Source organism: Zonotrichia leucophrys, chromosome 15 (genome assembly GCF_028769735.1).
Source record: "Zonotrichia leucophrys gambelii isolate GWCS_2022_RI chromosome 15, RI_Zleu_2.0, whole genome shotgun sequence".
Classification (NCBI taxonomy): domain Eukaryota; kingdom Metazoa; phylum Chordata; class Aves; order Passeriformes; family Passerellidae; genus Zonotrichia; species Zonotrichia leucophrys.
Window position 1 is genome coordinate 9735814 of NC_088185.1, and position 23828 is coordinate 9759641.

General features: G+C 48.4%; 1 protein-coding gene across 3 annotated transcripts in view; it reads right to left on the bottom strand.

Moving 5' to 3' along the window:
* TPCN1 (two pore segment channel 1) overlaps positions 1 to 23828 on the bottom strand; it is a 42254-nt gene that overhangs the window by 4556 nt on the left and 13870 nt on the right. For 2 of the 3 annotated variants that reach the window (XM_064726611.1, XM_064726613.1), the window contains 22 exons: positions 20230 to 20354; positions 17646 to 17822; positions 16634 to 16747; positions 15675 to 15805; positions 14416 to 14504; positions 13803 to 13837; positions 13203 to 13261; positions 12448 to 12547; positions 11449 to 11565; positions 10474 to 10598; positions 8866 to 8914; positions 8607 to 8670; positions 7818 to 7862; positions 6568 to 6624; positions 6424 to 6477; positions 6020 to 6092; positions 5715 to 5822; positions 4464 to 4535; positions 3327 to 3416; positions 2534 to 2649; positions 1823 to 1869; positions 1267 to 1420 (listed from right to left, as the gene is read on the bottom strand). In XM_064726611.1, coding sequence (XP_064582681.1) covers positions 1267 to 1420; positions 1823 to 1869; positions 2534 to 2649; positions 3327 to 3416; positions 4464 to 4535; positions 5715 to 5822; positions 6020 to 6092; positions 6424 to 6477; positions 6568 to 6624; positions 7818 to 7862; positions 8607 to 8670; positions 8866 to 8914; positions 10474 to 10598; positions 11449 to 11565; positions 12448 to 12547; positions 13203 to 13261; positions 13803 to 13837; positions 14416 to 14504; positions 15675 to 15805; positions 16634 to 16747; positions 17646 to 17822; positions 20230 to 20354 — 2001 coding nt within the window. Of the gene's footprint in view, positions 1 to 1266; positions 1421 to 1822; positions 1870 to 2533; positions 2650 to 3326; positions 3417 to 4463; positions 4536 to 5714; positions 5823 to 6019; positions 6093 to 6423; positions 6478 to 6567; positions 6625 to 7817; positions 7863 to 8606; positions 8671 to 8865; positions 8915 to 10473; positions 10599 to 11448; positions 11566 to 12447; positions 12548 to 13202; positions 13262 to 13802; positions 13838 to 14415; positions 14505 to 15674; positions 15806 to 16633; positions 16748 to 17645; positions 17823 to 20229; positions 20355 to 22974; positions 23357 to 23828 lie in introns of those variants that run through there. The other variant, XM_064726612.1, reaches the window with a different exon arrangement.

A 23828-nucleotide genomic window follows, 5' to 3' on the forward strand; every position in this document is an offset into this window, starting at 1 on the left:
CCAAGATGAGCATTGCTTCAGCAGCTGCTATGATAACCTGGAAGGCAAAGCTAAAGCACACAGGGCCAAGCCAGAGCTCAGGTGCAGCCTGTACCTGCTTCTGTGACTGGAACATGGATATGTTCAACCCCCAACAAGGCAGGGAGAAAGTTAACTAGTGAGAAAGGCCAGCAAAGCTTCTGACTCAAACCATTCTCATCAGGCTCCTTGGTATCTTAAAAGAAAATAAATCTTGTAGCTTTTTTGCTGGTCTGTAAGTTAAGAAATCAAATAATCACACAAGAATTTCTGCCTTTTGACCTTCACCTGCCTAAGAGAGCTTGGGAGCCCAGGGCTAACCAATGTCCTTCACTGCTCCCTTCAAACTGGGTGCAGGAAGGATCACACGTGTTTCCCTAATTAACAGCTCCTGGGCCACACAAATTTGATCTTCTGGCACCTAAAAACCCAGGGGGGTGGAGCTTTCACCTGAAGGAACAGCAGGAAAAGGGCTGTGAGCCATGAGTGTGGCTTTGGCACCTGAATTAGCAGGTCAGGAAGGGGCCTGCAGTTCTAGATACCCCTCTCAGAAGGAAAAGGACAGTGAGTAAGTGATGAGGGGGATGCAGAGCCCAGTCTCTGCCAGTTCCTACAGGGAAAGGCATGTTCAAAACCAGCACAGAGCCAGCAGCCTGAGCACAACCAGAAAATGCAGGAAAAACTGGACAGGCAGTGTCTGCTGTCCTCCAGGTCATGGCAAAAAGTGCTGGCAAATCACCTTGGATACACCTCCTGCCACCAGTGAGGGCATTAGTGAGGAAGGGAAATTGGTTTAAAAAAATTATCAATCTTCCCTACCTGCAAGGTCCTTCATTGAGCTTTGCTACATCACTGCTGCAATGTTTCCTAGAAGCCTTGCATGAAATGCACACAGACTTCCTGTTTCAAAGAACTTGCTTGAAATGGCTCAAGTGGTTGAAGTTTGTATGTGTGTGTGCACAGATATATATATATATAAAACCCACATAAATACACCCACCCATGCTTTTTGGGGAATTCTAGGGAGAGAGATGAGGGGCAGAGCAGAAAGACCAGACAGAAATATCACACAAAGAACAAGCTCGAGCAAAAGAACAACGAGCAACAGAATTAGCTCAGGATGTCAGGTTAAAAAAAAAAAAAATAAAAGATCTGTTTTATCCTGGCCAATTCCATTTACTCCTAGAGACATGAAGTACCAGGGAGAGAAGACACGAGGCTGCAGGTGAGCCAGGCCTCAGCTCTGACCTTCTGAATCCTGGTTCTTGCGAGTGTAGTTCATGCGGAACACAAAGGCGTCCAGGATGAAAGCCACGATGATTGTCATCACCACCATGGTCACAATGTAGAAGATCATGAAGTACAGACGGCTCCAATGAGTGGTTTGGGATGTCACCCCTTCCTAAAGAGGAGAGGGAAGAAGTGAGCAGTGCACAAAAGGAGGCAGAGGCAGCTTAACTGCTTATCAACAGGCACAAAGCAGCATAAACACTCTGCCCCCAGGGACTGCTTGTGCAATGCTCAATGCCCCAACAGGTCCTTGCAGCTAGAAAGAGATGTTCCTACAGGCAAACACACAGAACATCCAAAGCTGGTGGCTTTGGACAACAGGGTGACAAAATGGAGTACAGGGTGACTTCATTTGTCAAGCCTGTGAAGCCTGAAACGTGCCCAGCAGCATGGCAGGGCTCAAATGCCTCCCAACAGTCAGGGCCAAAAGATACCAGGCAGCAAAGGCACCATGGGAGGAAAGCAGTGGTGCTGTGGAAGGTGGCAGTCTGTGCTGCCTGCAGGGCTCACTCACCATGATGATGTACCAGTCGTTGACCACCGTCAGCTCAAACAGTGTCACTGCACACAAGAGGGAGAAAACACACACAGGGAATTGTTTTATCCATCCTGACCTGCTTTACAGTGATTTTTAGATAAAGTGTTTGACAGGCAAGACTGACACAAGCCAAGTTTGAATAAAGACAGCAAATCCAGAGAGAATGCAGACCCTCCCCACTGTAGCTCCTTCAGACAAAGGGTCAGACCCACAGAACCTCCAGCATGGCTTCATCTCTGTTTCCTAAAGAAACCAGACCTGACTCCTCATGAGTCAGCATGGAGAGCTCTGAAATCTCCAGGAGATAAGCATTCTGCTCACACATTATGAAAAATGGAGAGCAATCAACACATTCAAATTATTCTTCATCAGAGGGTTTAAAGAGAGGCAAGGCTGCTGGTTCTTCAGAAGGGCAGTGCCTTAATGCCCTCCTTGAACCCCTCTGCTCTGATCAGCAGCCAGAACAGATCTGCTGCCTTCCAGCTGGCTCTGAGAGACCTCTGCTTACCCTGCAGAGCATCCTGGCACAGTCAGTCAGCTGGAGCTCTCCAGACAGAAAGAGCAGGATGTGAGTGAGGTGCATTAGCAGGACTGCCTGGGAGAGTCCAGGCTCACATGAGCACTACAGAGCCATCCAGCTCTGCAGGAACACAGAATCATCTTTTCTAGGGACAAAAGTGCTCTTACCAAAGCTGTTCAGAATGTTGTCAAAGTTGTTGAGATAGTAATAACCTTCCTCCACAACTGTTTTGTTGCCAACTGTGTGGTTCACCCAGCGGTAGGAATCTGCGACCGTGCTCGTGCTGGGTGGAGAAAACAGGACAAAGAATCAGCAGAGACTGGAAAAGCAAGAAAAATCTAAAAAATTATAAACACCAGCCCCTCTAGAAGGTGGTAAGAAGAGTGGCAATTTCTACCTCTTGGCCAATATTTGCCTTTCCCTCTGAAAGGAATCCTCTCCCCTTCACAGCACATGGAGCACATGGAGTCTTTCTAATCATTCAGCAAATATTATACCAGAGAAACTGAGAGTTTGAGTTCCTTGGCTCACACCCTTCAAACTTGGCATTTCCGAGTGGTCTGCCATCATTAAAGGTGAAAAGGGCACAGCATAACTTAGGACCAGGTGAATTTATGTTGGGTGAATTCACTGCTGGACAAGCAACTCCGGCATCATAGAAACAGAATGGTTCAGGTAGGAAAGGACCTTAAAGCTCATGCATTTCCACCCCTGCCATGGGCAGGGACACCATCCACCATCCCAGGTTGCTCCAAGCCCTGTCCAACCTGGCCTTGGACACTGCCAGGCATGGGGCAAGAGAAATGAATTATCTCCTGGATTTTTGCCATGTGTTGCCTTAGCTACAAAACCCCATTCAGCCCCAGGCCACTTCTCCACAGGGAAACGGAGCTGCCAGAGCTCCCTGCTGCTGGCTGAGCACCAGAAGCACTCTTGAGGGGGCTGGACTGAGGTACTCACTTGCAGCAGTTTGGGTAGACCACGCCAGCAAAGAACTCCATGCCAACGATGGCAAAGCAATAGTAGAAGATCAGCAGGGTTAACCCCAGGCTGGAGGCACAAACAGAAAGAGAACTGTGCTGCTGGAGAGTTGCTAAGGCAGGGAAACACAAAATGCTAGGCTGGTTGCTCTGGGAGGGATTTCCAAGGGATGGGAAGCCCAGCCCACCCTCACTGCTGCTGGGGCTCTGCAGCTCTTGGCTGCCCTCATTCAGGGAGCCCTTGGACAAGGAGTTTGCCACTCTCTCACTGAGGAGAGAAACCAAAGAGCAGCCTGGATCCCCTCCCAGCCTGTCCTTTTCTGTTCAATAAACATCTCTCCACAGCTCCTTCACTAAAGAACACCACACACTGTGTGTGCCCTCTCCACATCCTTGCAGCAGGGACTGTGCCAAGAGCAGGGCTCTGCAGCCAGCTCAGGACTCCTGGCAGGGCTGAGGAACAGCACTCAAGCTCCCTCTGCCCCACCATTCCACAAAAATGCTCTCAGGGGCTCTGCTGAGGACAGGGAACAGCTGGGGCCAAGGGGATTTGTGCCAGTGTTCTTCCCACAGGGGCTTTGTCTTCCAGCAAGAGCTGGGATGGGGGAGAAAAAGTAAAAATAACTCTTAGTTATCCTCCTACCACCAAAGCAGGGGGAGCTCAGGGTGCTGGAGTGTTGCTGCTCCAAGGAATTGGAAGATGAACACTCCACTGGTTCAGAAGAATCAGTAACTCCCCACTGACAGATAAGAGCAGGTTGGACAGGTCCCCAGCCTGACCCCAAACCTTCATTCCCCTCTCTGCCATCACCCCCAAATCCCTTCAGCGGGATAGGTCCTTACTCTGAGCCCAAACTTTCACTGCTCTCTCCCTGCCATCACCCCTAAATCCCTTCAGCAGGTTGGACAGATCCCTGCCCTAACCCCAAACCTTCATTCCCCTCTCTGCCATCACCCCCAAATCCCTTCAGCAGGACAGGAACCCCCCTGACCCCAAACCTTCACTGCTCTCTCCCTGCCATCACCCCTAAATCCCTTCAGCAGGTTGGACAGATCCCTGCCCTGTCCCCAAACCTTCATTCCCCTCTCTGCCCTCACCCCAGAGCAGAGGTGGTACCTGGCCATGCGAGGGAACAGCTCAAACATGGTGTCCAGCACGTTCCTGTAGCGTTTCTTCAGCTTGAACAGCCTGAAAGGAGAGGCCAGGAGTTACCCACACCCACAGCTCTCCTGGGGTGGGGGGAAAGAGCAAAAAGGAGAATCCCAGCCCTTTCTACCTTGCAGGGCAATGACAGTGAGGTTTCCTGACTTTCCTGACTTTTTGTTCAAGTGGTCTCTGCTCACCTCCCTGCTGTCCTATCTAAACGTTTATGGCACATTCTACAGGACTGAGGATCTCAGGGAAAAAAGGCTGCCTTTTTACATGGCATGATGCATAAACAACTATTTAAAACTCCTAAAAATTGTAAGAACTTACACTAGACTCATGTACAGGGTCAGGATGCATTCCTGCTTCCCCCAGACAGAAGCTTTTCTGTGTTTCCCCCATGACCCAATAAAAATTGATGAAAGAAAACTACACTGTGCCTGCTAATTTAGGATTTGGCAACCCCATCAGCCTTTACAAACACAGCTGCCAAACAGGCTTTGGCAGGGGAGGAACAGAGAAAACATTTTTTTTTTCCCCTCTTGAGTGTCATGAAGTGTTCTTAAAATCCTCACTGGAGGGCTAAATTACATCAGCTTGTTTTTAATGAAACATTTCACCTCAAATCCCTTCCCCCTGTGGCTCTGGAGGTGTTTGTGAAGGTGGGGGTACCTCGACAGGAGAGGGTTAATCAGCCCTGAACTGCAGAGAGGTGACAGGCCATGGTCTTGCTCCAAGTGTGAGATGCAGTTGGAGCAGGGCAGTACTTCACCCTAGAAAGCAGCATCCTTTGAAAACTGTAATTTCTGGCAATTCAATGGAAATTATTAAACTGGCTCAGACCATCTCACCCTGACAGAAAAGCTTTTCTCTGAACAGCATCAGACAATTTAGAGGAGGTGTAAGAACCCCACGAAGGCAGACACAGGATAATCTGCCCCCAGTAAATCCCTTGATCTCTATTAGAGATCAGCTTAAGCTCCAAAGCACGGGGTGTTCATATCCCATCCCAAGTTTTTGTTATCTCTCATTTTGATAACTCGGGCTAATCCCATTACCCCACGCAATTCCTGTTGGCCACGGTCACATTCCCACAGAGCAATCCTTGCCCTCTCCTGCTAAGGAGCTCAGTCCCCAGTGGGACTGATGCAAAACAAGCCCTGTTTTCTCCCACCTGCTCTCTGGAATCCCTCCCTTCCTTCCCAGCCTTTCCCAGCTCACCTCAGCAGCTGGAGGGGCCTCAGGACCACGATGAAGTAAAAGGGCTCCATGTCAAATGCCAGTGCCATGAGCCCCAAAAACGCAAACAGGGTGACTGAGAAGTCAAAGCTGGCAAGAAAAATGAAATAAAATTAATGAAAGAGCAATGATTTATCAGTAGAGAAGAGGGGTAGGTGCTGCTCCAGCCTAACAAGATGCACAAGGCCAGGGGCAGAAGGATTCTAACAGCTGACTGATGGCCTCCTGTCTCCAGGCTTGGCTCAGGAGTTGGTGTTTCCAACCCAAAAAGATGGATGTGCACTTACAGATTCCAGCCTGAGGACAGGTACTCCACAGGCCCCAGCCCAGTGGTCTTCAGGAGCAGCTCCACACCATAGACTGCAACACAAGAGCAGCAGCAATGAGCAGCCCCACAGGAAAGGCCCATGGGAAGCCTTGCCCTCATGGATGTGTGGGGATTTTAAAGGATTTCTGTTAAACAGGGGTTTAACAGACCCCACCCAACCTCCTCATTCTCAGTGAGGTGCCAAACAGACTTTTCCCCTCCAAATCAACACATTTGTTCATGGAGATTTCTCTCTGGAGAAGTCTACAAAACAATCCCTGCCAGGCACACCATTGCTCTGGATGGAGGCCTACACCCATAACTTCAATTCACTCCCCAGCTCCTCAGGAAATGACACAGCTCTGTTGGGAAGCATCAGCTTACTTGTGAGGAAGACTATGTAGCTCCAAGGGACATTCCTGGAGAAGAAATTCCCTCCTGCAAGACACAAGAACAGCTTTCTCAAGTCCTCCCTTTTTTCCAACCCCTCAGCACCACAGTGGAGCAACAAGCTGTGATGTTTCCTACCTTGCAGCATGAAGGTTTCAACCAGAATCCAAATTCCATTCACAGCCACCACAGTGTCTGGAAAATAAAGGAAAAATCCCATAGTAAAACCACTCCTGGGTATCCATTTCTTAGGCCAACAAAAATAATGCAATATAGGACAAGTGGCATTGGTTCCAAGTCAGTGAACAAAGGGAACTCATAAATTGTGAGTCTTCCCCCATGTCTTTCTCCAGGCTTCTAAGAGATGCAGTGCCTTTATGTTCAAAAAGAAGCAAAACTAAAATGTAAAAAAACCCCAAATTACTGAGCAGGAACAATCACTTAGAAGCCAGCAGGTAGCAGCAGGAGGAAGCACTCTTCCTCCTCTAGAGGAGAGAAGCACAGATTCCCTGCCTCAGGCAGCTCAGCTGCCAAGCAATCCCTCCAGCAGTGAGGTTGCTCACAGCTCCTTGAGAGCAAACAGAATGTGCCTCACTGGCGAGGCACCTCCTTATCCAGAATATTTCAGCTGTAAAATAAACCCCCCAAATTCTGGGAAAGCTGACCCCCAACCCACCTAAATGCAACAAGCCCCACAGAGGTGCTGTGCAGTGAGCCAGGGAGGCTCTCCAGAACGAGAGCTGAGAGCCCAGGCTGCTGGGACAATGCAGCAGTTCCCTCCCTCCCAAAACTCCAAAATTTGTCCACGAACCACAGCTCAGACCCACACCAAGTTTGGGAAGGATGTTGAGATGCTTGAGGGCATGCAGAGGAGGCAGCAAGGCTGGTGAGGGGCTGGGAACACAAACCCTGTGAGGAAGCCCTGAGGGAGCTGGGATTGTTCAGCCTGGAGAAAAGGAGACTCAGGGGTGCCCTCATCACTCTGCACAGCTCCTGAAAGGTGCCTGTGCTCAGCTGGGGCTGGGCTCTGTCTGCAGGAACTGACACAATCAGAGCACACAGCCTTGAGCAGCACCAGGGGAAATTTAGGTTGGATATCAGGAAAACTTTTTTTCCAGAAAGGGTGATAAAGTTCTGGAATGGCTGCCCAGGGAGGTGGTGGAGTCCCCATCCCTGGGTGTGTTTAACAAAGCCTGGATGTGACACTGGGTGCCAGGGTTTAGCTGAGGTGCTGGAGCTGGGTTGGACTCCATGATCTTGAAGGTCTCTTCCAGCTTGGTCATTCTGTGAATTCTGTGAGGGGTTCCTCCAAATTCCTTGGAGGGCTGGCAGAGCCAGCACACCAGAGCCACACGAGCAAGGGAGCCAAGCAGATCATTCCTACTCACACATGGTGTACTGGAACACACGGGACTTCACCAGGATGTTGATGCCTGTGTGAAGGAAAGGATGACAAAACAAATGTTTACACCATCCTCCACACCACAGATCCCTCTCTCTTCTCCCTAGAGACATCTTGCATAGAAGCTAAACAGATCAGCAGATGATTAACTTCCACTTTTTGGGAACAAGTTTAAATATCCTTTAGAATTTTAGCAGCAAAGAAGTCCTTATTCTTAGCCCTCAAGATGCCCTGTTTGGTCTCTGTGTGCTAATTCTGGGGTGGACAGAGGTAAATGCTCTGTGTTTGGAACAGCAAGGAGGGTTGGGAGCATCAGCAGAGCTCTGAGGGCTCCTGTGGCAGCTGAATTTGGATCAGGAACACACACCACCTCAGAAGAGCTGCAGGTTCTTAATTGTGAATGTTGACATCCAGTCAGGGAACTTGGGACACAGGGTAAATTGGCAAGACATGACTCTGATGGGGGTTTCAGGCCTCTCTTTTTCCCTTCCCAAACTGCTGTCCTTGACCTGAATGGGACCAGGCAGCCTAAGAGCTTTTGTGACAACCCAAATCCCACGCCACAGTCACTGCAGGAATATTTGCAGGACAGAAATCCTCCCTGGAGACCCTGAATCCAAGTCTCTGGCCTTGGATGCACATGGAGTTGGTTAGAAGGCCTTCCCTCAGGTGTTTGCCAGGGACACAAGAGCAAGGCCCTTCAGAGTGTCCTGTCTTTGTAAAGAATGCTGTTCCTGCCAGCTGAGCCCATGGTGCCATGGACAGAGTGAGTTACCTTTGAAGATGAGGAAGGCAGTCCGTGGCAGGTCATCGAACCAGTGCTCGCGGTTCCGCTTGGCCTGGAAGCACAACAGCCTTGGTCAGCAGCAGCCAGAGCCACACCCAGGCACAAAAACAGGCCAGGGATGGAGACCCACCCTACCCAGCACTGCTTCTCTCAGATTGCCTTGTTTCTCACCCAGCTCCTCTCTAACCGCTCCTTTTCTCTCCCTCCCACACACTGTTTCCCTCCTCTCCACCCAACAAGCTCTTACCTTCCATTTTAAGCCAACAACTTCATAGAAATTGTAAAAATCCTTTAGACTGCAAAACAGAAAGAAACATCTGATCAGAGCCTTGAGGGTGAGCAGATCCTTAATTGCCCCTGTCAGACATCACCAGTGGAGAGTCCTGGAAGTCATTAACTCCTTATCAGAACTGCAGCCACAGCTGACAGGACCCAGCAGTGACCTCCTCCCAGCCTGGCCAAAGGTTCCTGATTGACAATAGCCAGAATCTCCTTTCTGTAATGCTTCAGCCTCAAGGGAAACTCTGACTCTGCTGAACCCCAGTGAGAGGAAAGACCTGAGGCTTAGATGCCAGCTCCAAGGGATGGAGATTGCACTGCTCTTCATGAAGAAGTCTTGGACTGGCTTAATTACTCCTACAGTCCTTTTCTATCATCCTTGCACATTTTCTTTTCAAGGTAAAAATGAAGTTTGAAAAAGGACATGAAAGCAAAGAAACTCATAGAACATGAGTGCCTGTCTAGGTGCCCAGGGTCAGGCCTGTAACAGCTTTTCTGTGTCTGGAAGTGAGGATGCTGAACTTCTCTGACTCTTACTGGTGACATGGGTGCCTAAATTCCACAACTCAGTCTTTCTCCCTGTGCCATTTTCAATACTTCTCTGTGGCACTTGACTTCAAGGAGAAGCATCAGCACCAGTTTCATAGGAGAGTCACTTGGAACCTGTCTGGCCAGAACAAAGAAAAAGGAAGAGAAGGTCTCCTGCTCTAATTCCCTCTTCTCCCTTGCTGGCTGGAGTTAGCTGCACCCACCCACCCCAGAATAGCAATTCTCTGCCTCATAACACAGAGGATGGCAGCCCTGAAAGCACCAGCAGAACCAAATTTTAATTAACAAAGCCCTGGGGGGGACAGCCAGCTGCTGGAAAAAAGCAAAAACTTGTTAAAAGCTGCGAGGCTGCACTGAGTGAGGAAATGCTGCAGGCAGGCTCCAGTGCTGCTCCCCAGCTCCTGCTCCCTCTGCTCTGCCAGGGGAGAGGGAAGCAGCTCCTGCCTGGGAGTGCCAGCAGTGCTGTATCCACAAGAGGGCACGCAGGAACTCCAGCACCTCAGCTCTCAGGGTACCCACCCCTCCCAGCTCCCTAGCAAAACCCAACACTCATTCCATAAACCCAGGCATCCTCTCCAAAGCACAGCCCAGCTGCAGGGAGTGCAGCAAGCTCCCTGCTCTGGCTGCAGCAGTGTGCTGGTGGTGTTGGAGGGTCCCCAGGATGAGGGAAGAGATGAGAATCTTGACTCCATGTTGCAAAAGGCTGATTTGTTATTTTATGATATATATTATATTAAAAATGCTATACTAAAGAAAGAGAAAGGAGACATAAGAAGGCTGGAAAAGAATGATAATAAAATCTCTGACAGACCAGAACCTCGACAGAGCTGGACCACGATTGGTCATCAAGTAAAAACAATCTACATGAGACCAAAGATGCACCTGTTGGTAAACCACCTCCAGACCACATTCCACAGCCATCAGATAGTTAATTTTACATTTCTTTTCTGAGGCTTCTCAGGAGAAAAATCCTAGCGAAAGGATTCTCATAGAATATGTGAGTGACACAGCAGCAGGACCATCCTACCTGACTAAAGGGGTATTGCTCTGGTTCAGTGCTTTGAAGGTGAGATATCTCTCCCTGGCACACATCCGAGGCTTGTAGAACCGCAGCAGCCCTTCAAAGTGCTTGAAGGAAATTCCAGATGGCCTCTGGCAACAAAGGAACGCTGTCAGAAGCAGCAGCAGCAGGCAGGAATGAACAGAGCTTTTAATTCTCACTCTGGATTTGTTTTAAGCAGGATTTCATCTGTTATAACTGAGCCCCCAAAGCACCCTGAGCTATTACTTTAACACACCAAGCGTGTCCCAGGGCACAGAGATCAGAAAGCCTTTCTGGCAATGGGTCCCTCCAGCAAATGCAGAACTGTTCCCTTTTGCCCCATCACCTGAAAATTGTCCCAACCAGACACCCCAAGCAGAGTTCAACCCCTCTTCTTGGGAAATTAGCAGGCAGCCTAAGAGATCCCATCATGGCACTTTTTTAAGGCCATCAGCTTTGTGCACTAAACATGAAATAATCTACCAGAAGTGGGTTAGTTATTTTTGGGTCTTATTTCTCTTGCTGCTCCAACAAGTTAAGCAAGAACTCAACTTTCTCCCCACAGTGCTTGTCTCTGTTAAAAGCTGCTCGTAGGTGAATTCCTTCTGTTTCTGCACTGCTCACTTGTGCAGGACCTGGAAAATGGATTGTATTTTCAATTGTATGACCCATCCCTCCTCTCAGTAGTGATGGTAAGCCAAACAAGTCCTCAAGTGACCCAGACTGATTCAGAGAGAAATCAATGATCACATGCACTCCAGAACAAACCTCCCTCATTTCACCAAGCCATAACCTCACGCAGGGCTGAAATTCAGAGCACTCTGCTTTTTCTCCACTAACAGAGGTGAACATGAATGAAAAAACCACCAGCCCACGGTGAGCCTGATCACAATGAACAGGGATAAAAGCCATTTTTTGGAGGTCAGCAGCCAGGCCAGGGTGCTGCTGGCCCAGCTGTACCTGTTTGGTGACCAGCAGCCGGTACGCGTGCTGGATGGCCGTGCGCTTGTGCAGCAGCAGGGACTTGAACTTCCTCTTCTCAATGTCATTGAAGGTGTCAAACACAACAGCCAGAAGCTGAGAAGACAGGAAAAAAATAAGAAATAAGTGCTGTTTTGACCTTTATACTTGCAGGGTTTCAGGGAGGCACAGCAGATGCTGATGGGGTCGGTGACGCCCGCTGGCACCAGGGATCCCACAAAGGGATCCCCAAGCTCTGATCCACTTTTTGGAGGAGGCCCAGATGTTTCTGGCCTCTCAACACCTGCTAGTGGGTTTTAAGAGCTACAAAAATGCCAGCAGAAAACCGTATCAAAAGATCAAAACGCCCTGATCTGTCCCTGGAAAGCAGGGTTTTTGGGCTGCTCTCTGGATCCACCCTTCCTGGGAGCTTTGGCTAACACACAGCAAAGCCAACCCTCCATCTGGGGAGGCAGTGAAATCCAACCACAAGCATCAAATCTCTCACCCTGGGCTGCAGAATTCCTCAGCTCCTTTGGCAAGGCCTTTTCCAGCACCCACATCCTCCCCTGGGCAGCCATGCTCTCACTCTGCAGTGATCAGCACTGCAGCCCTGCCATCCTGAGTAATTCCATCCCCTTCAAACTGATTTACAAACTATTTCGGGCAAGTCCAGATAATAAAATGCCACTTTATGATAAATAATTAAGACAGAGAAGGATAATAAATTTCATGTAACTGAGTATGTCACTCCAAGCACGATATTAATGGGAGAGCAGTTGAAAGATGCTCATATAATTTGGTTTTCTGTGATTTAGTTCAATTCCTCATGGTTAGACATTAAAAGAGTTCTATCTGTAGCCAAGCTGCCACCTCTAGAAGTGTTCTGCCAAAGGGTCTGAGATGATTGCAGAGCAGTTCTGGGAATGGGGAAGACTCTGCTGAGCAATGAGCTCCACAAGCAGGCAGAGGGAAGGGAAGTGCTCCCCTGGGACTCACCAGGTTCATGATGAAGTAGAGCTCGATGGAGAGGTACACGATGAAGAACACACAGGACCAGGGGTTGCGGGCGTAGGACGGCATCATCACATCAGGGAAACTGCACCCCAAAGGACACAAGGGTGAACCCCAAAACCCTCATGGCACACAGCCCAAAATTCAGAATAAAAATAAATGCAGCAAGTGCAATCCTCACACACCCCAAACACCAAATGGGATTTGTGGTGTGGTTAAGGGCTATGCTTTGGTACTTAACAACAGCTGTACAGCCTCAGTGCAGGTGTTACCACCTCAGATTTCTTCCATCCTTTGCTAATTTCCTAATCCCCAGGGCTCTCCCTGACAGCAGATCAATATTTACTCACTGCTGTTATCCCAATTTCCCTGCAGACAGGTGAAGTGCAGCACAGGAATGGGAAGTTAGTTCTCAACAGAGAGCTGTTGGCTGACAAAGGAGCACAAACACATTTTCCCTTCCTGAACCAAGGCCTAACAAAGCTGTTTCCCCCTTAGTGCCCTCACAGTGATGAAGACATCTGAGTCCTTAGAGATAACTCTGCAGCTGAGGTCACAGTGTCCTAAAGTAAAATGGAATAGCAGCTCTTCCCATGCAGGCTGACCCTGCACATCTCTCTCTCAGGCAGAGGACAGGGGTCACATATTTGGAGACTGAGCATTTCTGCAGATAAACTCTTGGCTCTGCCAGACTCCTTTGGGACAAAGAGAAAGGCTGAGATAGAAGAGCATGAACTTACTTTGAAGTGGTCAAAAGCACAAAGAGATTCACCAGGCTGTTCTCTAAGGTATTGAAGTACTGAAAGAAAAAATTCCCATGACAAAATGCAAGCAGGAACTCACAGGGACACTTTGTTCAAAGAAACAACCAGTCCCCCCACCCCTTTGGATTCAAGCACACCTACAATTCCCTGATGCTTTCCATAGGGAAAAGTACTTCAGCACTTTTAAATTTCCCTGAGAAATGGTATGTGAAGGGTTAAACCAAAAGCACATTTTTATAAGCACTTTTTCCCAGGCAGCAGCAGCAACCAGTGGCTGCTGGACTCTGACCACAGCAGTGGAAGTGGGTGAGCTTTGCCCCACACACCTCCTCCCCTGGGGACAGTGGCAGGTGGCTCTTCTGGCTGAATGAAGGCACCAAGAGCAAGGAACAACTCTGAGAATGTTCCCTGTGGGACATCCTGTCTTGGAGGAAGTTCTTTCCACAGCCTTCCTCCCCACAGAGGGTAAAGCAGGGTGACACTGCCAGGAGCAGCCAGTGTTTGATCTCACATGGTTTAATAAACTATGACTGCACTGTAATGCTGAACTCTTAACGAAAAAATCAAGATACTCACTGGATCCGAGTGGTTAGGAGAAAACAAGTAAAAACCTAAAGAGGCAGCAGAGAAAACAGAGGAGGAGAGAAAGGAGAAAGAACAAACAAAAATGAAGTCAGTTCAATGTTGAGCAGTGAAGCAGCTCCCAAAGGAAAGGTCCCACTAACACCAAATCCTCTCTGACACCCTGAGGATGGGAGTATCTGGAAGACTTTTTCCACAGAGATTTGCCAATAGATGTCATTGGCATTTCCCTGCTCCTTTTGGAAAATAAACTTTCTGGGAATGGTTTGGGCTGTAGCAGGTACACTCCAGACACATGCATTTGTGGGGATGCAGAATAAAGTGTTAACACTGAGGAAGAGCTGGTGGAAGCAGAGCTTGAAAACACACACCACTGACTGTGCTCTGGAAGAGGTCAAAAGGGCTTTTGTCTCAAAATTAAATACTCAGCCTTCAGATGTTTTGGATGTTTTAACTCTGCCTTCCAGACTGCAGATGAAATGGAATAAATGGAAGATGCTGGCAACACTTTGGATCTGATCAGCTTTACACTCATCCAGGCTGCTCATGTTGCTTTTGGACAATCACTGGTTAAGAGCATCACTTCTCCACCCATAATACAACTCACCCAGAATAGCAAAAATCACCATGAAGAAAAGCAGGAGGAGAAGGATGTCAATAAAGGGTGGGAGGGACTGGAAGATCTGTCGCAGATTTCTGAAAAATAAGAGAAAACATTAATAAATTAAAATTTGCACATTTACTCCTCCAGGTTGTCAGGGGAAAGAAAATAACCCACCACCACCCCCCCACACTTGAGGGCTTTCTTCCCACTCCCTCCAAGGATTAAAAGTAGAAAGCTTGCTAAATTAGGATCATTTCCAAGCTACCCATCTGTCCTTTGCAGTCAGCTCCCAGGTACTGCAAACAACACTAATGTCATGTTGTCAGCTCTCCTTCTGCAGACTGAAGACCAGCCCTGATTCACTGTGCAGTTTCCAGGCAAGCCCAGGAGCAGGGCCAGGGCTGCCACACCCTGTGCTGGTCTCTCTGAGCTGGTTTATACACCCAAGCCCTGTGCACCACCAGCACATCCACACTTAGCTCACAGTGGAACCATCTCCAACACAAATGCCAGTGAAAGACACTGACTTTCCCTGGATGCTTGCAAGATTTTGTTGGAATGCATGAAATAGAAGCCTCTCTGAGTCCCTCAGAGAGAGAAAGGAATGCAGGGATTAAATTGGAACCTTTAGAGAAAATGAAATATATTAAGCCACACAGACATGAAGTAAAAGTGTAAGCTTTAGTTTTGAGTAAGTAGAAATATATTTTAAGTGTCTTAAGAAACTGTGTTAACTAGTAAAAGCCCTAAAGTCTAGTTTAAAGTTCAGTAGTGTTACCTTTCACAAAATTAACTTAGTGCCAGACATAATGAAAACATAGCAGAACATTGCTTGCATTTCTGGGTAGAACAGACAGAACTATTTGCACGAACAGACAGAACTACATGTGTAGATTTTGGGTAAGAGCTGACATTACTTTCACACATTAGAATCAAGCTCAGATAGGAAGAATATTTTAGAATCGTGTTTTTAGCTGATTGGATGATTTATGAATAAAAACCATCTGTATTGGGGTGCAAAGGAGAAGGAAAAGAGGGATAGTAGCTGCTAGCTGCTGCTCAGAACATCAGGACTCTATGCCAGGAAGCTTTAGCACAGATCTCAATACTCTGAACTCTTCGAGACTGATGTATTCACGCAATAAACAACCTTACAACAACCACAACAGCTCCTGTCTCTTTGAAGACCCAAAACTCATGCCCAGCTCCGAGTGCTTTCCCTCCAGCCCAGCCCCAGGAGCGAGGGCAGAGCCCAGCATCACCTTCTGACAGCCCCACAGTAGCGGCAGTCCACGAGGAAGATGCAGCGCAGGGCGCGGGTGATGCGCACGTGCGAGGTCTGGCGCACCAGCACCACGATGGCCTCGATGAACTGCACCAACAGCACACACGTCTGCAAGAAAGGGGGGACCACAGGCAAAGCAAGGCCTCACCACCTGCTCATCTGCACATCTGAAGGATGGGAGGTGTCCCTGAGTGTTGGAACCCAGGAAATTCCTTTGGCTGCCCTTGGAGGACTCGAGGCCCTGCCCAGGCAGCTCAGAGACCTTGGCACAGAGCCCCAGACCCCCGTGCCTTTGATCTTGACCCATGGAGCAAATTCCCATCTTTATATGAAGAATTACAAGTCAAAAGAGTTTAAGTAGAATAATAGTCTGTCACAGGGTGAAAAAAAGAGATTTTTGAGGTTTTTAGAATGGGGCCTTGGGGTCCCAAGATGGAGGAATTTGGGCATGCTTTGTCCTTTTTCCTTCTTCCTAGCCTCCATCTTCTGGGTGATGCTAGCACTTTTGGATTGGTTTAAAGTAGAAGCTCACTGTCTAACATAGGTGATAGGTATAGGGAAGTTATGGTAAATAATGTTCATGTAGTTTTTAGTATAAAAAGATAACACCACCCCAGGGGCAGGCAGAGTGCCTCTGTCTGACCTGCTGAATGGACCTCGGCAGACCAGAGAAAGCATTTTATAGGTAAGATACAATAAACAACCTTGAGAACAAGAACTGAAGAGTTCTGACTCCTTCTTAGACTTTCTAATGTATTTTGGGGTCACTGTGAGCAGCAGAGATGCTGAGACCTGAGGGGATCTCACATGAATCATCCAGCAGCTGGGACACAGCAGCTACATCACCCTGCTGCAGTGCAGGCCAGTATTTCATCTGGATCTTTGGTTCTTGGAGGTTCTAAAGGAGAAACCTTGACAATCAAGCAGAAAACTCACCTTGACCATAGTCCTTTTGTGCCTGATAAAGGTTTGGAAGCCCAGCCACCTCATTTTCATGGAGAGCTCAAAGACGACCACGATTAACGCAAACAGCTCCAGGGTAGCATGGACCTGCCACAGCACAGGTTTGGTGAGATTGGTGAGAACAGCAGCACAGCACAGGCCACACTCCTGCCCCTCCTTTTCCAAGGAGCAGCTGGCTTTGACAGCAGTCTGAGCATTGCTTTGTGGCATGCAGGGAAACCCCAAGCCACTCTTTTACAGCTAACATAGCAATGTTTTTCAAAATTTCTATATCTATTCAAAATTTCTACATCTATTCAAAATTTCTATATCTATTTCAAAATTTCTGTATCTACTGCTTTGTGCTTTTATTAAAGCCTGGGCAGTTTTTCTCTAAGCAGTACCAGGCCAGAATTTCCTAAAATCCATGTCCCTTCTGGGCTTGAGCAACACAGGAAAAAACTTATTGATATCTTGGCCTTTTGTTTCAAATGTATCAACAACTTGAGCAGAAACACTTTGAAAAAAGATGGATACTGTAATTGTTTTTGGTGGAACACAGGCAGGAGAGCTTGTGGGCAGGGAGAGTTTATACAGAGAAGGGTTTTTCCTTGAATTAGAATTCTGGACAATCACAAGGAAGGTCCTGATCTGTGTTCTAGGAACCAGTGGTGGTGATGGGGTAATGGCACCAGCCCTGACAACAGCTTTGAAACCACCCCATCAAAGCCCACAGACTGCTGAGTTATCTCATGAAAAAGGAAAAACCCATCAATTTCTGTTACTAAATGAAGAACTGCACAAATTGATAACACAAAATGAGTATCACTTTCATTGTGGTCTGCCTAGATCAGACGGAAAAAGGAACTTTTGCTGTCTGGCCTATCTGCTGTCAACCATTTACAGAACAAAGCAGGTGGATTTTTTTCCTCTTACTGCCTCCTCCTTCCTCTTGGTTTGGCCATCATTTTCCTCTCCCCCAGGCTGCAGAGGGCCAGGTACTCACAAAGATGCCCAGGCGGAGCATGGGGACGGCTGGGGCCTCGCACAGGGACAGCAGCAGCAGCAGCAGGGCCGTGCTCAGCTCCATCAGGTAGAAAAGGTGGTTGTGTGCAAAGAGGTAGGCAGCGAGTGCTTTGGCATTTTTGGGGTGGGTGAAGAACTTGTCATTATTTTCTCCTTCCTAGGGCAGCAGGAATAAAGAAGGGAACGGCATTAGTGACTCTTGGTGCTATAAAAGAGTGAAGAATGTAGATTTTTATAGGGATTAGATACAATTCCCAACAGACCACTCCCATTTACAGCCTGTTGTTGATGTGTTTATTGAGGAATGGACTCTACACACACGGGACATCCCCTTCTGCTCATAACCACATTTCAGTAATGAAACTCTTTAACACCCACAAAATCCTGCTTCAGAAACCCCTGAGCCTTTTCACAATGAGGCAGAGAGCTGGGAGAGTTTGTAAAGGCAGGCAAAGAAACTTCAGCCAACATCCCAACACAAACACAGCACTTCATTTACTTGCAACTACTTCCCCATGTTTACAGACTTATTTGATTAAACTTCTCCAGGACAGAACACGAAAACACCCAGATAAGCTCCAGGGCACCTGGCTGACAGTTGTTCCTCCTTATCTTGGCCTTGCAAAATGTCTGGGAGAAAACATTGGAGCACACAGAGTGTTTTCTGCTTCAGGAATGTAGACAGACTCTATGCAAAATTAACAAGTCTCTATGCTGATTTGTCACTCCCTCTTAACTAGAAAGCTTAATTAACATTAAAAGGTCAGATACTCCATCTTAACACTTTGCCTACAACTGATTTTCAAACAGCTACATCGTGACTATTTTTACCCCTAGGATGAAACTTAGTTTGGGGAGATTTTAGAGGGTTTTCATCAGAACTACCCAACAGCTTCTTCTTTTTCTCTAGTCAACAGTTCTGGCAAGGGAGCTTTTGTCACTCACAGGAAACTTGCTGCCTCTTGGGAACTGTCATAAGAGATCACTTTTCCCCAGCAGGGCCACACAGATGCACAAGAAGTGGTGAGGTTTTGTTTAAATTAACATCTTCCCAGGCAGGCAATTACTGCAAGGACAGCCAAGCTATTACTATCAAAGCAGAATAGCTGTGATTGCAAAAGGATAACGAGGTCAGGGAACTCTCCTTTAGGAAGGGAAGCATTCCCCAGACTCGCTCAGGAGAGGGTTCCCAGTGTGTCTCACTGCATCCAGCTCACACTGGGGTTCAGAACAAACACTGCTGGGTCAGAGAGCTGGGCTGGAGCAGGACAGAGCCAGCTCTGCACAGAGCCCAGGCTGAGATCAGCAGGGTCCTTTCCATCCACCCTGGCAGGACACACTTGTGGAATGACAAACAGCCCAAATCCTGCCTCCTGGGAGCCAAACAATTCCAAACGTGCCTGGACAGCAAAGCCCTCCTATCCAGACCCAACACTTGCCTGCAGCCACTGCTCACAGAACTCTCTGGATGTGATTCTACCTCATTTCAAGGACAGTGTCACCGTGGCCATTGGTGAAGGCAGCAGCAGCAATCATCCCCATCCGAAGGGCCAGGCCTGCTGTGCCCATTACCATCAGAGCTGCACAGCTCAATGACCCTTTGCAGAGCTGCTCCAATAATCAGGAGTTTAAACAAAAGCCTGGGATGGAGGCTGAAGCCACCCTGCCATTGTCACACCACGGAGCTCAAGTGTTGTCAAGGTCCAGCCTACACTGGTTTAAAATATCTGAGAAGTGAGATTTCTCAGTCCAGCGGGGTCAGAGCACGGAGGAACAAATGGTTTCTGTCACCTTGCAGTGGGTTAAACAAAAAAAACAACCTGCTGGGTCCAAAGCACCCCAGAGCTTTGAAAGGGAATGAAGAGAAGAAAGGATGGACAATAATGGAACCAGCAGCCACTTTGGACTGGACAGCTCAGGGAGAAGCTCAGTTTTGGTGGCTAATTCCTCACACCAGATGCACAGCAACCTTAAAAAAGCAAACCCTTTGTTGCAGTAAGGATGGTGTTTCTGGTAACTGAAGCATGGGTGGGGTTTGATTCTTTGTTGTTTTAAACATTATAAATTTCACTCCTGACCCAGCATCCTTTAATCCTGTAGAAATCAAGATCTCTGCTTTCCCTCATGTCTCACATGACCTGCAGAACTTGACTGACACTAACTGGGCCACCCCATGGCCTAGGCAGGTTGGGACCTGCACTTCCAGAACAGGAGAGCACTGACCATTCCCCCTGGAGTGACTGTGGAGATGACAATCTGTGACCAACTGAAATGACAATCTGTGACCAGCTGCAGAAACCTCCATGCCAAGGTGGCAGAACTGTGCATGTGCTGAACCCCCAGCCAGCACAGCCCTTGGGATAGGATTGGGTATTTTGTTGTTGGCTGCCCCAAATGACTCCCAACCCCTACCTAGAGGTGCCCCCAGCACCACCCCACTCCCGAAGCAGAATCCTTGGCAAGGCACTGAATTTCCAGCCCCAGCACAGAAGCTGTTTGTTTCCCATGGACAAGAACCAGTGTATCTCCTGCAGAGCACTGTCCCCCCACGCAGCAGGGCTCACCTGGAGGTAGATGGCTGCCTCTTGGTAGTTCATCTCCCAGTTGTGGCGGGCAGAGCCCTGCTGGGCACAGCACTCCCTGGCCGCGGGGCTGGAGGCATCGCTGACCACGTCGTAGCTGCCTCCATCTGCAGCAGAGAAACAGGGATCAGCCATCAGCAGCAGGCTCTGGGATCACAGGCAGCCACAGCAGCTGGGAAGTGGCAGCTGCACGCTGACAAATTGACTCTTGGCAGGTAGGAGCTTTAAAGAGACGCTCAAAGGCAGCACTTGCACACGGGGATGCTCCCGGAAGATCATCGGAAGAGACAGCTTCCTACTCAGTGCAGCAAGCAGCTCTCCTGGCTCAGGGGGGTGTGCTGTCATGCCTGAAGCTTGCTATCAGCAGCACAATCTACAAGCAGGCAGGTAACAGCCACCAGCCTCCCAGCATGGAGAAGAGCGTTTGCTGAAGGAGCAGGAAGAGCAGGAAGCTTTTGCAACGTCCCTGGAGCAGAGGCCATGGAAGGATGGACACAGCACTGCCCCTGCCATGGGGCACCAAAGTGAGGAAGAAGCTGTCAGTATTTTGAGCAGAAAGCCCCATTTCTCCCAGCACTTCACTAAATAACACATCAACACTCTGAGGTGCTGATGAGTACTGACACCCCTCTGATGCAAACAAACCGCAAGATGAATTTTCTGTTCACACTGCACACATTAATTCTGACATTTCTGAGCCTGTCCTTCTCACCAGCAAAGAACTACAGAACAATGCCATACTGAATGTGTTAAACAGATTTTGTAAATAAAGGTTTTGTTTAAAAATACCCAAAACAATTAAATCGCAAAACAGCAACTCCCAAGAAGAGCTACACATCCACAGTGCCCTTCCCATGGGGAGTTATACAGGGCATGTATGTAAACTCCAAAATAATTGCCATTTTTGCATTCTGCAGCCTCAGTGCTATTAACACAGATGAAAACTAAGCAAGAAGACAATTAGTCTACAAAAAGGGAATGTCACTTGGTTTCTTCTTCTGGGACTGGGGGTTTTATTTTACCTTTGACAAAGAATACTGAGCAGAGAACCCCCAGCAGTGACACCTGCTTAGGGCCTGTGGTGGAGCTAGCCACACTCTCAGTTCTTCAGAGTTTCAGACATTTCCCACATCACATGGTTGTTCCTGCTCTCAGAAGAGACTTCCCTCCTCCAGCGCCTCATGTTCCCAAAGTGGGTACATGTAAAACTGAGCTTGCCAGCACAGCAGTGCTGATTTCCCCCTTTTTTATGAGCACAGGAGCTGTGGTGTGGCAGCTCGTTCCCTCTGTGTTCAAAGTTGTTATCTGAGAGTGGGCAAAAAGCACCACGAGGTTCTCTTCCCCTCTCATGACAGCCTGCTGAAGATTTGCTGTGACAAAATAATCCTGGATGAATTACTGATTCAGTCTCTCCAGAACACCCTCTGGAGTGGAGAGGGAGCCCATGCCAAAAACTCTGCACCCGCCAAGAGAAATGGCACCATGTGCTGCTGGCAGAGGCAGGGAGTGGGAAGAAATCAGAGCCCCTTCACCAGTGCACAGCCACAGCTGCCTCTTCCACCCCCAAATCAAATTAAGATAACATTTCTCTGGGGTTTGTGAAGACCTTCCAGATTGCACACTCAGGTTGCTGAGCATTCTGCAGCACGAAGCCTGTTTCTCTTCCCTGCTTCCCCCACACCCTTAAAATACCACTCAAAATCTGGACAAATGTTTGAATGAGGCCGGTTCCTCCCCCACACCCCTTGATTTAGCACAGCTCTTGGAAAAAAAAAACCTGAATGATGGAGTTTTTATTTATCCACGGAGCTGGAATGGCAGCCTTCTGGTTTGTCTGCTTTTTAACTAAGAGATGACAGCCATATGCAAAAATCAGAAGCGTTATATTGCAAGCTCTAAAAAGTTCTTAAATGTTATTATTTATAAAGCTTTTGCTGGGGATGTGTCTCAAAAAGACAGACTCCCTCATACTGCAGCCTGAGAGCAAAACCTTTTCACATTTGATGCTTAACAGTTACAGGAGGAGCATATCTCAATCAGAACCTGGACTTTACATTACAGAATATACAACATTTACAAGGATCAAAACACACTGTGACCAAAACAGCAAAGGTTTGTAGCATTAACCTACACACCAACACACTGGACCCTGCCCAAAGATGCTAAAATCACCTTTAACCCTGACAAAGATGCCAAAATCACCTTTAACCCTGGAGCAGCTCTTTTGCAAAAATTAACCTCTCTGGAAAGGACTGACACAAGGAAAAGACACACCCCAGCAAAACCCAGGACAGGACCCTGCTCTGTGCTTCCCACAGGAGAGCTGTCCCAGCTCTGAGACCAAGGTTGCAAATACAAAACAGCACTCAAGAGATGCAAATCAGAACCAAAAAACAGCTCTAGAAATCAAGATGCTTTCCTGCTGTCTAAACCAGGCACAGACAACAGCACAGGCACTCGAGTGTTCCGGTGGGGAGCTGCATTTTGTGGATCAGCTCCTTCCCCATCAGGTACCAGAAGGTTGATCTAGCATCCCTGAGGCAACAGCATCATCTGGGTCATAAATAATAATAAAAATAATAATAAATTCCAAGAGCAGCCCTCTGACTGTGTGCTTGGCAGCCCTCCAGCGAGCTAATTTCCTCAGCTGCTCCCATGATAACAATGACACAGACTAATGCAAGCTCGGCTCCGCTCGTGCTGCACCACATCCCCGACGGCGTTTACCATCAGTATGGAGCTCAATGAGATAGGAGGATCTCTGCACGGGGCTCCCGGGATCCTCGAGGTAGATGGCAGGCAGCTCCCTCCACTGCATGGCAGCCCCTGGTGCTCGCAGCCCGCCGCTCCTGCCTCCCCTTCCTTCCCAGAGCTGCTCCTCGGGGCAAAGCTCCGCACAAGAGATCCTGCTCTGCTGCCTGCAGAAGTGAGCGCCTTCTCCCCTCCTCCCCTCTGAGGAAGAGCTCCGTGAGAGATCCTTTCCCTGGGTGAGGTTTGGGAAGGTCGAGCTGCAGGATGAGGAGTGAGATCCTTTGCCTGGGTGTTTCCCGGGGTGAGGTTTGGGAAGGTTGAGCTGCAGGACGAGGAGCTGCCAGGCACAAGCGTGGTGCTGGCGAATGTGCTGCGCTCTCGTGTTTTGGCATTTAGCACAAGTTGCTCACGATGAGCTAACGGGGAGAGGAGTGGAAGTGCTGAGCAGGCACAGCGAGGGATCTCCAGCACGAAAAAGAAAACAGATATTTGGTGAAGTTTGCGGCGTGAGGGGCACGCCAAAGGAAGAGAAGTGAGCCGGTCACAGATGGCAAAGCTTCCTTCCTTACACTTGTGTAACTTATCCCAGGCGTTCCCTGAAAACAGAGAGAGGCAGGGAGGGAGGGGAAAAATGAAAAGAGAGGGGGGAAGAGGAAAAAAAAAAAAGAAAAAAGGAAAAGCAAAACCAGCTGGCTGCTTACACAAGGCATCCAGAACGAGACTGCCGGGACTCCAGCATTTCCATTCAGTGCAGCCGAGCATGCTCCTGTGTAAATAGTTTCCATATGTCATCATTACAATAAAAAACAAAAAAAACAAGGAAGAAAGAA